This window comes from Cucurbita pepo, chromosome LG07 (genome assembly GCF_002806865.2).
Source record: "Cucurbita pepo subsp. pepo cultivar mu-cu-16 chromosome LG07, ASM280686v2, whole genome shotgun sequence".
Classification (NCBI taxonomy): domain Eukaryota; kingdom Viridiplantae; phylum Streptophyta; class Magnoliopsida; order Cucurbitales; family Cucurbitaceae; genus Cucurbita; species Cucurbita pepo.
The window spans coordinates 515,445-529,641 of record NC_036644.1 but is presented as its reverse complement, the minus strand read 5'-3'; the positions used below and the strand labels follow the sequence as shown (position 1 = coordinate 529,641).

General features: G+C 39.3%; 4 protein-coding genes across 4 annotated transcripts in view; 1 reads left to right on the top strand and 3 right to left on the bottom strand.

Annotated features, from left to right (window-relative positions):
- The window catches only part of LOC111798731 (protein ABHD17A-like), a 5,434-nt gene extending 2,696 nt beyond the window's left edge, over positions 1–2,738 (bottom strand). The window contains exon 1 of the mRNA XM_023682049.1: positions 2,730–2,738. Coding sequence (XP_023537817.1) covers positions 2,730–2,738 — 9 coding nt within the window. The remainder of the gene's footprint in view (positions 1–2,729) is intronic.
- Positions 2,739–5,898: 3,160 nt separating this feature from the next.
- LOC111798306 (phosphatidylinositol 4-kinase gamma 7-like) lies at positions 5,899–9,441 on the bottom strand. The gene is made up of 2 exons (XM_023681367.1): positions 9,091–9,441; positions 5,899–8,313 (listed from the first exon to the last, which is right to left on the bottom strand). The coding sequence occupies exon 2, from the start codon at positions 8,065–8,067 to the stop codon at positions 6,178–6,180; it is 1,890 nt and encodes a 629-aa protein (XP_023537135.1). The 5' UTR covers positions 8,068–8,313; positions 9,091–9,441; the 3' UTR covers positions 5,899–6,177.
- A 505-nt stretch (positions 9,442–9,946) lies between these two features.
- Positions 9,947–11,797, top strand: LOC111798723 (transcription factor BIM2-like). Its single transcript, XM_023682037.1, has 5 exons — positions 9,947–10,427; positions 10,574–10,658; positions 10,815–10,884; positions 11,003–11,098; positions 11,435–11,797. Exons 1-5 carry the CDS (start codon positions 10,310–10,312, stop codon positions 11,795–11,797), a joined length of 732 nt encoding a protein of 243 aa, XP_023537805.1. The 5' UTR covers positions 9,947–10,309.
- LOC111798307 (phosphatidylinositol 4-kinase gamma 7-like) lies at positions 11,773–14,162 on the bottom strand. The gene has a single exon (XM_023681368.1). The coding sequence runs from the start codon at positions 13,816–13,818 to the stop codon at positions 11,929–11,931; it is 1,890 nt and encodes a 629-aa protein (XP_023537136.1). The 5' UTR covers positions 13,819–14,162; the 3' UTR covers positions 11,773–11,928.
- Between the last annotated feature and the right edge of the window lie 35 nt (positions 14,163–14,197).

The window sequence follows — 14,197 nt, the reverse complement described above, 5'->3', positions numbered from 1 at the left end:
TTTTTTTTTTTTTTTTTTTTTTTTTTTTTTGAGGGCCCCTCTTCAAGAACATTAAGTTGGGGTTTTGTCGTTTAAGGAATTAAATCAGATGTTGGGATTTCACTCCACTGATTTAAGGAAGATTAATCTATCATTAATATGATTGAATTTATTCATAATTGTCGTATTATACGATCTTAATCATAGGTTAAAATTTTATTATATAGTTGAATGATTGCTGAATAAAACCAGCTCGTTGATTTTAGAAGATTATAGAAAATACTGGATTTATAAATTACAGTTCTTTATATGTTATTATTGCTTTAACCTCTATTCTCCATCAGATAGTAAGAACTGTCTGTATCGAGTGGAAATTGCATAGCTAAAGAATATTTGACGAGAACTCTACTATGTAAGCACTAGCAGATATTGTTCGTATCATCATTAGCTTTACGGTTTTAAAACACTTCTGTAAGGAAGAGGGATCCACACCCTTATAAGAAATGTTTCGTTCCCTTCTCCAACGATGTGAGACCTCACATACTATTTCCACCTACGAGTTTACTTGTTTACTGTGTTTTGTAGAGAACCACCACGGTCACGGTCGAGCCCTAATGATCAAATTCCTTGAATTTCTCAAATATGGAGACAATTTCATAGAATATTCCGACCCTTTTGCCCGATCTTCCTAACTTTTCGCTCGTTTGTGTGCTAAGCACGATCTCAAATTCGAGCTACTAATTTGGTTGTCTTCTATACTCTAGACGTCATTATTTTGTAGCTTAGTTCTTGAATTCATAGCTCTTTTTAAAAGGAAAATGAATGGGACATCAATGAACAATCCTATGAACCCTAGCTTTTTGGGGAAAAGGTGATTGGTGATGCTTGGTGCCACATTCAAATGTTGGTATTTTAGGGAGAAAACTTCCCTTCTTTCACTCAATATGCACCAAACATCTCTCTCATTGTAAAAGTAAATCATTCCAAATCATGTCTTGGGGCCTCCCCTTCCCCTTTTCTTTCGTATACAATATTATATTGAGCAGATTACGGGCATTCACTCGTCAAAGTCCATCCATAGAGATGTTACGAGGAGTTTTAGGTTTACAGGGTCCGAGCAACTAGGGTTTTCATTAAAGGGTAGTAGGAAGTTGAGATCTTTTATGGTATTCATGGCCCGATTAGGTCTGACTTACCAGTAGGTAATGATCGTTACACCCATTCAAGGATTTTGTTAGCTCGTTCTTTGAAAGCAAGTTAGAGGCAAGGAGATCTAACGAGGAGTCCTTGACCCAGTTCCTCGATTCACTGTGAAAGACCCACTACTTCTTCGCTCATGGCCTATTACTTGACCCAGCTCCTCGATTCACTGGGAAGAGAGTGAAGGACCCACACTTCTTCATTCATGGTCTATTACTCGACCCAACTCGACCCAACTCCTCGATTCATTAGGAAGAGAGTGAAAGACCCACTACTTCTTCATTCATGGTCTATTACTTGACCCGAGGCAAAATATTTCTATGTTTCTATATGTTCACATGACACGTCTTCTTTAGATGAGACAACGAGATAACAAGTTGATATTTAGTATAGAAACTATATGAAGGCTGTAAGCTGACCGACGCCCATACTTTAAGACACAAACATATAGCTCGACACGTATAGCTCGACACGTGGAGTTTGGCCAAGAAAACAAGACTTCTTTGAAAAGAGAAAGATCTAAACTTCTTTTATATATATATATATATATATATATGATAGTACATATACCAAGAAAGAAATGAATAAATAAATAAAATAAAACTTTTTTGGCATTGAGAAAATAAATAAATAAATAAATAAATAAATAAATAAAGAGAGAGGGCGTTGAAAACATAGCTTAGAAGTCCACCCTTGTTTGTTTGGATCCATGAAAAAAGCTGACCTCGTTCATCCCACAACGTTAGACAAGCGCACAACAACAACTCACACCTTCCTTTCCACGATGACACTTTTAATTAAAAAAATAATAATATCAAAGTTCATCGATATCGATAATCTTCTCGTATCTGATAGCATACCTATCGGTTGCTCTAATAAAGTTGGACATTCATGTTTGGTTTGTTTATAGAGTAAGGTATCATCGTGAGCACACATGAACCCTAGCTCGGTTAGCTTTAATCTTCTCGTATTTGATAGCGTACCTGTCGGTTGCTCTAACAAAGTTGGACATTCATGTTTGGTTTGTTTATAGAGTTAGGTATCATCGTAAGCACACATGAACTCTAGCTCGGTTAGCTTAAACTGTCGTTCATGTCTCAAACTAACGTAGAAGAAATAATTTGGACGATTGATAACATTCACGATCAAAATTTATAAAATGACATCAGGGCTCACGAGAATTACTCTAACGGGTGTCATTTTATGAATAAGAATCGAAGTTTGAGATTATGGTTGAGACGTTAATTGTTCTCTTTTACTTCACATTACGTTGAGCAATTCTCGAAATTTTTGTGTAACAATCTAAACCCACCGTTAGGAGATATTGACCGATTTGACCCGTTACGTATCGTCGTTAATCTCACGATTTTAAAACGCGTCTATTACGGAGAGATTTTCAAACCCTTATAAGGAACGTTTCATTCCCATCTGCCTCAGAGGAGGGGCAAGCATCCTCACTAACATACCGTCCAGTGACTTGACTATGATACCTTTTGTAACAGCTCAAGCCTACAACTAACAGATATTATCCACTTTGGCTCGTTATGTACCGTCGTCATCCTCACGATTTAAAACACGTCTACTAGGGAGAGATTTCAACACCCTTATAAGAACTATATCGTTCCGTTCTCCAATTGATGTGTGATCTCACACTTTGACCATTTTAAATAACGACAATTGCAAACAAATTCTGAACTCGTAGTATAGACATGCACGTTCAACAATCGAGCTCGGTCTAATATATATATTCAAAGAAAACGAGTTCGACACATGGGTTTGCACCAAAATTGATGCTAATACACATCTAACAAAAGATTTAGGTTTTCGAAACTTCCTAGAATGAATTGAATGAACATGTTTTTGGGATTTCAAAGCATGAAAAACAGAGGGATGTCGGAGACAAGCAGTCCCATAGATTTGACTCAATCCCACTTTACACACTCTTTTCTATAAATATCTCCCTTTTGTCTCCTCCAACAACTCCTCTCCACTAAACAAAACCCTAAAAAAACCCTAAAAACCCCATTTTTGTGCCACCATTTTCATTGTGCTCAAACAATCAAAGATGGGTTTTGTTAGGTTTGCTTGCTTTTTGCTGGTTGTTCTTCCAATTACATCACTTTCCATCATGAAGTTTCATCGAGGTCTTTATCCTTCGTTCATTTCAATACGTAAATTTAGAAGCGGGTTTTCTTCTGTTTAGTCGAGATTGAACTCGAATCAATTGAATTATGTTCGTTGCTCACATTTGAATTGATTTGATAATATAATGCTAGTTTTGTTGCACTTTATAGCCTTACATAGACTAGTAGACTGTTAACGGGTTTTCTTGTAGGGTTAGGGTTACCTGTTTTCACTTCTCGAAAACGAAATTTGACTTTGTTTAAGAGCTCTACATCTTCTAATGAATGCCCATGTTTTCTTTCTTTTCGGTTTAGGTTTAGAATACAAAGACGTAGTTCAAGCTCGAGATAGTTTTGTTAAGTAAATCAATATAAATCCTTTATTGTAGGGTTAGATTACCTGTTTTCACTTCTCGAAGATGAAATCTAACTTTGTTTAAGAGTTCTACATCTTCTAATGAATACCCATGTTTTCTTTCTTTTCGGTTTAGGTTTAGAATACAAAGACGTAGTTCAAGCTCGAGATAGTTTTGTTAAGTAAATCAATATAAATCCTTTATTGTAGGGTTAGATTACCTGTTTTCACTTCTCGAAGATGAAATCTAACTTTGTTTAAGAGTTCTACATCTTCTAATGAATACCCATGTTTTCTTTCTTTTCGTTTTAGGTTTAGAATACAAAGACGTAGCTCAAGCTCGAGATAGTTTTATTAAGTAAATCAATATAAACCCTTTTATCGTAGGGTTAGGTTACCTGTTTTCACTTCTCGAGGACGAAATCTAACTTTGTTTAAGAGCTCTACATCTTCTAATGAATACCCATGTTTTCTTTCTTTTCGTTTCAGGTTTAGAATACAAAGACGTAGCTCAAGCTCGAGATAGTTTTGCTTCACGTGAAAAGGTACGTGAATATCTACCCTAATTGGACTCGAGGATTCATATATATCAATAATCTCGCTCACTTTTTCCTTAGGAACTTTTGAGCAACAACATTGGAGGAAGAAGAAGATTGGAAGTGAAAGAAGGTATGCCATTGGAAAGTAGCAAGAGCTCAAAAATGGCTGTTCCAAGCTCTTTCAATGGTGAAAATGGCAAGAAGAAGAAGAAGAAGAAATTGGGGAATGGTTCTTCATTAGTTTATGAAAATGCTGATTATTTGACTCATATGCATCACCCACCAAAACATAATTGATGGGAACTTGAAGGCTTACCTTAATGGAGTTTTGTTTTTATGTTATATATATATATATGAAACATATATCCAATTTTCCTTTACTTTTTGTTTAATATTTATGAGTTTTTATATATTTTGTAATATTAAAAAAAACGCTCGATCTGGATCTCTATTGCTCGATGTGAGATTCTACTTATAAGGGTGTGGAAACCTCTCCCTAGTAGACATGTTTTAAAACTGTGAGGCTGACGACAATACGTAATGGGCTAAATCAGACCATATGTGTTAGTGATGGTCTTGAACTGTTATACTTAGTGCATGAAATGCCGGTCTTGAAAGTCCTTTGTTATGAGATTTCATTTTCATCCCGAGGTTATAACGTTATGAATTTGATCGAAGATATAATTTATTGTGACAAATACTTATAATAAGCTAGAACCACCGATGTAAATCAATGGTTGTTTCCGTTGGATTTAGACTTATTTAACATGTAAATCACTTATTTAACATAAAATAAGTTACTTTCCTCGCTTTCTATTCTCGTTCTACTCAAAATCATGTCAACTTCAGCTTAAAACGGGTTCAATTAATCTTCCACAACTTTTTTATTCTCGTTCTACTCACAAATCATGTCAACTTCAGCTCAAAATGGGTTCGATTAATCTTCCACAGCTTTCTATTCTCGTTCTACTCATAATTCATGTCAACTTTAGCTCAAATCAGTTCGATTAATCTTCCACAACTTCCTATTCTCGTTCTCCTCACAAATCATATCAACTTCAGCTCAAAACGGTTCAATTAAATTGTCTACAACTTTCTATTCTCGTTCTACTCATAAATCATGTCAACTTTAGCTTAAAACAAGTTCGATTTATCTTCCACAGCTTTCTCGATCGAAATCTCGTGATTAAGTAGAAATAATTCAATTAACCTAAGAAATATCTAATACAACTTGACTAAGAACAACAAAAATAATTCGAGCTGTTTGAGAGCTTAGTTTCTGGTTACATTATTAACAGATAACCATTAATTCACTAGAAATCTGTCACTCTCCTCCAACTTATCTCTTCTTTTTGTCTCACTGTCTTCTCCCTCTTGTTCTTATTCTTCAAGTTGTATCAAATAACAAACAGCAAAATTATGGCTATGAAATGTTTACACAAAGTCAGTGGATGGTGCATTCCAATCATTCCCAACCACCATTTTGACTGCTCTCCTAACCATTGTTCCTTCCCGATATAACAACTCATGTCCATCGCTAATAGATATTGTCTTCTTTGGACTTTTCCTTTCGGACTTCTCCTCAAGGTTTTTAAAACACGTCTGCTAGGAAGAAGTTTCCACACCCTTATAAAGAATGTTTCGTTCTCCTCTCCAACTGACGTGGGATCTCACAGTAAGTGTCAACTACAAGTAGTCAGAGTGAGAAAGAGATTGAAAATTTCACATATTTTCAATCAATCTAAAGCTAGACCAAGAACATATATAACAAGGTGGTAGCAGCTAGAAGAACAATGTAATTTTCAAGAAAGATAAGAAAAGAGAATACTAAAACCAGATCTACTAGTTGATGCTACAATATTTACAATAGAATCTAAGTACTGACCCTTTTTTAAATGCAATCTCTGGGAGAGAAATCAGAAGATCCTTGCTCCATCAAAGCCATTGAACTCTGTCATGACAACAAGTTGGTTGCTCAATATCAAAATTGGCAAGAAGTGCCAAGCCTTTGCCTCTGCCATTGACCAAGAGTGGTGGATTTTCGCTTAACAAATGCCGGGGGAAGTAGCTCTTGAAACTTCTCTAAAAACAATGACCAAACTTCCTCATTCATGTCTGCTAGCTTCACAAAGGTTACACTGGCTGGAAGCTGTTCATTTGCACTCCGGCGCCCGGAGGATGATGCATTGGTCATTATGTATCCGTTCTCAGGTCTTGTTCCAAAGTACTTCGCGTGTTTCTTATTCTTCTCACCTAGATTGGTATTCTTCAGTGACATTGAAAGCTTTGAAATAGTTGGAATCCTTTTGGAAGTAAACAAATCGAGGTAGCCCCCTCGCTCGTCTTCCTCGCCGTTTTCTTCCTCGATCCCGAAACGAAATGGTGTTGTTGGGAAAAAATCATCGGATTCTACCTCTTGGGTAAAGGCTGACTCCATTTCATCGCAGTCTATATCAAACTGAAATCCCTCATCGCTTAAATCATCAGCCTGGGGAGATAAGACCTCTCTTTCATCGATCAGCTGCCTAGCCTTGATGCATATGAGTTCCAGTTCACTGGGATCCTCCTCTCCGCTGTGAAACTCTCTAGTCATCATCTCGCCAATTTCAGCAAGACAGAGACCAAATGCAGCAGCTTCCTTGAGGAAGATAGTGCAGAGAATCAGAACTCTGAGACAACCCTCACGGATCATGGGAAGCTCCATCCTGAGCATTTCACTATCTTTAAATGGATTGAGATCTTTGATATACTTGAGCTCATCTTCTGAGAATGGAATTGAAGCCTGTGGCCAATGAATCCACTCGAAATATGGATCCTCTAATGTTTCAGGCAGGCAGAGTCCATGATCAATTGGAATAAGTTCCACTTGACCAAACCTCCCAACACCATCAAGTTTCCTAACTAAAAGATTTCCGCCATGCCTATCTGTGTTAAAAACTCTAATGTCTAGAATGCCTATACGATGAACACCCACAACTGGGAAGCTGGAAGTCCCGTAATCACTGGCATCAAAGTCATGTGGTATGAATTCTTGGAACGATGCAATCTTGCTAACCAATTTCTTCCTGCTTGGCTTGTTACCATTTACTCCATCATTGACATTGAAGATCGAGTGGGTAATCTTCACCAGGGCAGTGGCAGGCACATTAGCAAAGTGATTATAGTCGAGAAGATAAGCTGCAACCTCGCGAAATCCAGTCTCTCCAACACGCACTGATCGTTTTAACCCAGGTTCACCTAGAGCTTTACCAACATACCCTTTTGGATTGTTTGGTGCAAAAGGTTCTTCATCTGTAGGCTTCACAATCGCAACGCTCTCACCTCTGTTATTTCTGAAATAGTATGCACCACCAAGTCCACTATGAACAGGAATAGGATCTACACCGATTTTAGTAGCTTTTATAATCTCACAAACCAGTTGTTTTATCCTAACAAAGCAATCAGAATGCCCCAATATCTCAATAGGGCCACTCTGATCTCTTTGCTGGATATCCCTTCCAGTAGGCGAGAGACATGGAGTTGACGAGCTTCTATGCAAAATGTTTCGCGTAAGAAGAAGTGGGGAATCATTTCGTACGCCACTGAGGTCGTTCTTGAGCACCGTATCACCAAATGTCAAGGAGCTCTCATCAGTGGGTACATTGAGCGCAAGCTGCAACCTCCTCTTCACAGTATGAGCATTATCACTCCAATCCAATTCCATCCCCAGGACACAACCAGTGTCGGTTTGCACAAAGACCCTTCTCCTCCCTGTAGCCTGCCTGCCTTCCATCCTCTTGCTGCCGCCATATTCTCCACCACTGAGAGGACTCGTAAAGGCTGCCGCCACCGCCATTTGCGTCTGGACTGGACTGTCCAATTTACGATGCATTAAATACAAATGTGTTGGCAGCAGGCAAGAGAGGTGGCAAGGGAAGAGAGTTCCTTCTCTCCCAGAAAAGTGCCCAAATCTATAGCCAATGCTGAATGAGCTACAACAAATTCTTGTACCCTAAAAATCATTAATCAGCCACACAGTAACGAAATCCCACTCAAGATTCTCAATAAAGGAATGCCCACAAGAAACCAAGGGAATTCAAATACATAACCATTCAGCAGGATATGAAGAGCCCAAGATCTGCCAAAGAAACCCAATATCAAATTTATTACAAGAAGTTAATTCATGGCAACTAGAACACATCATGTATAAATTCCAGAACGGTGCAAGGGCCCCTATATTTACAACCTCGGAGCAAAAAAATAATAATAATAATCATAACAAAACAAAAGGTTCAATCGATTTCAACAAAGAAAATGACATTTATTACTGTNTCAGAACAAAACAAAAGGTTCAATCGATTTCAACAAAGAAAATGACATTTATTACTGTTTCCGGGAAAGAAAGTAAAATCCAACTTCTGAACATTGTATTAGTCTCAATGAATGCAAATATCACAGATCAGTAAATTTCACAACAGCTCGAGCCTCTGGTAGTTGAGAAACTCCACTGCCAGTCCTCTTTAAAGGCTAAATAGCTTCAGAATTAAATGCAAGGGATGCAGAGTAAAGAAAACGCACCATTCGCAGCTCAATTATTTCAATAAGTCGGTCTAAATCCAGATTGGTCTCTGAAGACTCGTAAAGAAATAATAAAAAAACAACCATAATGCTAGTATCATCTCACACGCAATGCTGCAGAAACAATTATTCCTCACTCCATACCACCAGCTCCCCAAATCCAAAATCAACACATGTCACAACATATTCCATCCCAAAATCTTAAGAGAAATTACCACAAACACAATCCTGAGACTCGATGTGAAATTCCACCAAAACGACATTGATTAACAAAAACAAAACAAAACAAATCAACGAACAGACAAACACACAGCGAAATCAGAAGGAGAAAACTCACACTCGAACTAGAGATCTGAGAGGAGAAGCGCGAAAATCAAACAACGTAGCTCATATCAATGAATGCGTCATTCAACTGTGAGAATCTGCAGAGGTATAATAACAAGAATCAAAATAAAGATCCTCGAAATGAGGCAAAGAACAGTTCCTTCAACGTTCTCCGTTCTCCGTTTCAGTTGTTGAAGCTCATTCCTTGCTGTATCTCCATCAATGGAGTCGCCTTCTTCACGATTGTCTCTTTAACCTAAAGCGGAAAGCTAGGGTTAATTCACAAACTCTGGTTGGAAGCTTAGAACCAGAACTTTTCTCTCTGTTCGTATTTGTGCTTCGTGATTCGAAGGCCAGAGAACAAGCAAAAATGGAGCCGGTGGAGAAGAGCGCGAATCTGGGCCGTCCGATGACGCTGGCAACGATGGACACGTGGCCTAATGGTAATGGGTAAGTTCAGTAGTGGGACCCAGTGGCGAATGGCTTGGAGTATGTTGGGTGTCAGCGAGCAGCACGGGAATTTTTTACCGTTCGATGAATCAGCTGAAAACACGTACTAATCATTTTAATATTCNACGTGCGGCCACGTACGCTCATGAACGTGTATCATGTCTGGGACCCACTCTCACATTGGCCAATAGGATCATTACAGCTGGCAAATCTCACATTTAAATATTTTAAAGTATAAGCACTGAAATAAAATAATATTTTATTTTGTTTGATGAATGGACGGATTAAATACGAGAATGTGGGCTTCCTGGATCCAAATGTCGGCCCAAATGATTGAATATCAATTTGGGCCGGCCCATATTAGAACTCAAAATGGATCGGCCTACAAAGAGAGATCACGAGCAAAGCATGAGCGGATGCATCTCACTGAAACTCGCTCGTGTTCGGCGGCAGGCAAATCCGGCGGTTTAAAGCGCCACAACGGCAGCTCCATTCACCGATAACTGCCTCCAGGCGGCGGCAGCTCTGCTGATCGGCCATGGCTGTATTGTCTTTCATTTGTTAACATCAAATCTCAGCCAAGTTCCACTACTTTCCCTTTCTTTCCTACTCTTTTGCATTGCTGGTCCTCAAATTACATCATCCTTCGATCTTGGTGCTTGGAAGCGTCTTCGAATTGGTACGATTCTGTGATTCTTCTATTTTAGGAGCTGTACAGGGAGTTGAAGTCTCGGTACAGACGATTGGAGGTTTGGACCGTCCAATCTGAATAATATCTCAGTATGAGAACGGCGAAAAGCGTTCAGGAAGACGAAGAGTACGAGGAGGACGAGCTGGTTGCTAAAAGAGAGGGGCCTGCTTCTACTTACAACGCAAACAGTAGCATCGGAAACAGCAAAGGTATCTTGTTTTAATCAATTTGAAATCTTCTGATTTTAGTGCCTGTTACTTAGAATGATGATATCAGGGAAGCTTGTTTTCAAGAAATTGGTTGTTTTCATTTAAGTTATTTATCTATTTTTTACTATAATTGAACTTGGAACCAGATGGGAAGAACAATGATAAGGCTAATGCCATAAGGTCAAAGCACTCAGTCACGGAACAGCGCAGAAGAAGCAAGATTAATGAGAGGTAATCTCCGAACACAAGTGTTTCAAAATTGTTAAGAGAGATTATTTTGATCACAATTTTCAGGTCTATTTGTTCTATTGTTTGTGAATCATGAATATTGGAATTTCCGTCTACATTGAATGTACAGCCCCCTGACCGATCTCTATCTCGTTTCAGATTCCAGATTTTGAGAGATCTTATACCTCACAGCGACCAAAAGAGAGATACCGTATCGTTCTTATTGGAGGTATGCAGTTGCTTATTGCAATCGAATTAATGTTGATGCTGTAAAGTGTATATTCTTCTTGTGCTACTGTGTGATATCTGCTTGTCTTCCACTAACTAAACTTAATCTTTCCATGCAGGTGATTGAGTATGTACAGTATTTACAGGAAAAGGTGCAGAAATACGAGGGTTCATATCAGAATTGGGGTGGGGAACCTACTAAGTTGATACCATGGGTAAAAACCAAAGCTCTTCCTTCATTTTATTTGGGAGTTGTCATTCACTATCTTGCTCGCTTCAGCTGCTGCAATAGCTATAACAATAAATGAGAAAATATTCCCTTTTAATTGGCGATCGGGTTTATTTTGTATGTATAAGATTAGCTGTAGAAAATATGCAAGCATAAGAAATATTAGTTGTTGGTACAACATAGGCCATTTTTCAAGTGTTTAACAGCTATTCCCCCGAAACAATATCCGGGATACAAATGGTATATGATTCATAGTATAATTCGTTTAATCAAGAATCTTGTTCTGCTGAGGAAGTACTCTAAATTTTACCATGTCATGCAGAGAAATAGTCATTGGCGTATGCCGACTTTTGTTGGCCATCCCGAGTCTGTAAAAAATGGTTCTGCTTCAGGACCAATGTATTCGGGGAAGTTTGATGACAACAACACTTCAATTTCACCAGCCATGCTTGCGAGCTCACAGAATCCTCTCGAGTCCCACGCAGGCAGAGATATTCTACAGGATGCTGACANCGCAGGCAGAGATATTCTACAGGATGCTGACACAACAAATAAAGTTCCACTTCCCATGTCTCTGGAAGGAAATACTCAAGCTTCTATCCGTAGTGATGGTGTTCATGATCAATCTCTCCATTTTTCAAGAAAGATAAGAAAAGAGAATACTAAAACCAGATCTACTAGTTGATGCTACAATATTTACAATAGAATCTAAGTACTGACCCTTTTTTAAATGCAATCTCTGGGAGAGAAATCAGAAGATCCTTGCTCCATCAAAGCCATTGAACTCTGTCATGACAACAAGTTGGTTGCTCAATATCAAAATTGGCAAGAAGTGCCAAGCCTTTGCCTCTGCCATTGACCAAGAGTGGTGGATTTTCGCTTAACAAATGCCGGGGGAAGTAGCTCTTGAAACTTCTCTAAAAACAATGACCAAACTTCCTCATTCATGTCTGCTAGCTTCACAAAGGTTACACTGGCTGGAAGCTGTTCATTTGCACTCCGGCGCCCGGAGGATGATGCATTGGTCATTATGTATCCGTTCTCAGGTCTTGTTCCAAAGTACTTCGCGTGTTTCTTATTCTTCTCACCTAGATTGGTATTCTTCAGTGACATTGAAAGCTTTGAAATAGTTGGAATCCTTTTGGAAGTAAACAAATCGAGGTAGCCCCCTCGCTCGTCTTCCTCGCCGTTTTCTTCCTCGATCCCGAAACGAAATGGTGTTGTTGGGAAAAAATCATCGGATTCTACCTCTTGGGTAAAGGCTGACTCCATTTCATCGCAGTCTATATCAAACTGAAATCCCTCATCGCTTAAATCATCAGCCTGGGGAGATAAGACCTCTCTTTCATCGATCAGCTGCCTAGCCTTGATGCATATGAGTTCCAGTTCACTGGGATCCTCCTCTCCGCTGTGAAACTCTCTAGTCATCATCTCGCCAATTTCAGCAAGACAGAGACCAAATGCAGCAGCTTCCTTGAGGAAGATAGTGCAGAGAATCAGAACTCTGAGACAACCCTCACGGATCATGGGAAGCTCCATCCTGAGCATTTCACTATCTTTAAATGGATTGAGATCTTTGATATACTTGAGCTCATCTTCTGAGAATGGAATTGAAGCCTGTGGCCAATGAATCCACTCGAAATATGGATCCTCTAATGTTTCAGGCAGGCAGAGTCCATGATCAATTGGAATAAGTTCCACTTGACCAAACCTCCCAACACCATCAAGTTTCCTAACTAAAAGATTTCCGCCATGCCTATCTGTGTTAAAAACTCTAATGTCTAGAATGCCTATACGATGAACACCCACAACTGGGAAGCTGGAAGTCCCGTAATCACTGGCATCAAAGTCATGTGGTATGAATTCTTGGAACGATGCAATCTTGCTAACCAATTTCTTCCTGCTTGGCTTGTTACCATTTACTCCATCATTGACATTGAAGATCGAGTGGGTAATCTTCACCAGGGCAGTGGCAGGCACATTAGCAAAGTGATTATAGTCGAGAAGATAAGCTGCAACCTCGCGAAATCCAGTCTCTCCAACACGCACTGATCGTTTTAACCCAGGTTCACCTAGAGCTTTACCAACATACCCTTTTGGATTGTTTGGTGCAAAAGGTTCTTCATCTGTAGGCTTCACAATCGCAACGCTCTCACCTCTGTTATTTCTGAAATAGTATGCACCACCAAGTCCACTATGAACAGGAATAGGATCTACACCGATTTTAGTAGCTTTTATAATCTCACAAACCAGTTGTTTTATCCTAACAAAGCAATCAGAATGCCCCAATATCTCAATAGGGCCACTCTGATCTCTTTGCTGGATATCCCTTCCAGTAGGCGAGAGACATGGAGTTGACGAGCTTCTATGCAAAATGTTTCGCGTAAGAAGAAGTGGGGAATCATTTCGTACGCCACTGAGGTCGTTCTTGAGCACCGTATCACCAAATGTCAAGGAGCTCTCATCAGTGGGTACATTGAGCGCAAGCTGCAACCTCCTCTTCACAGTATGAGCATTATCACTCCAATCCAATTCCATCCCCAGGACACAACCAGTGTCGGTTTGCACAAAGACCCTTCTCCTCCCTGTAGCCTGCCTGCCTTCCATCCTCTTGCTGCCGCCATATTCTCCACCACTGAGAGGACTCGTAAAGGCTGCCGCCACCGCCATTTGCGTCTGGACTGGACTGTCCAATTTACGATGCATTAAATACAAATGTGTTGGCAGCAGGCAAGAGAGGTGGCAAGGGAAGAGAGTTCCTTCTCTCCCAGAAAAGTGCCCAAATCTATAGCCAATGCTGAATGAGCTACAACAAATTCTTGTACCCTAAAAATCATTAATCAGCCACACAGTAACGAAATCCCACTCAAGATTCTCAATAAAGGAATGCCCACAAGAAACCAAGGGAATTCAAATACATAACCATTCAGCAGGATATGAAGAGCCCAAGATCTGCCAAAGAAACCCAATATCAAATTTATTACAAGAAGTTAATTCATGGCAACTAGAACACATCATGTATAAATTCCAGAACGGTGCAAGGGCCCCTATATTTACAACCTCGGAGCAAAAAAATAATAATAAT

Excerpts from the sequence above, each read along its gene's own strand:
- LOC111798306 (XM_023681367.1), bottom strand. The coding sequence starts at position 8,067 with ATGCATCGTAAATTGGACAGTCCAGTCCAGACGCAAATGGCGGTGGCG.
- LOC111798307 (XM_023681368.1), bottom strand. The coding sequence starts at position 13,818 with ATGCATCGTAAATTGGACAGTCCAGTCCAGACGCAAATGGCGGTGGCG.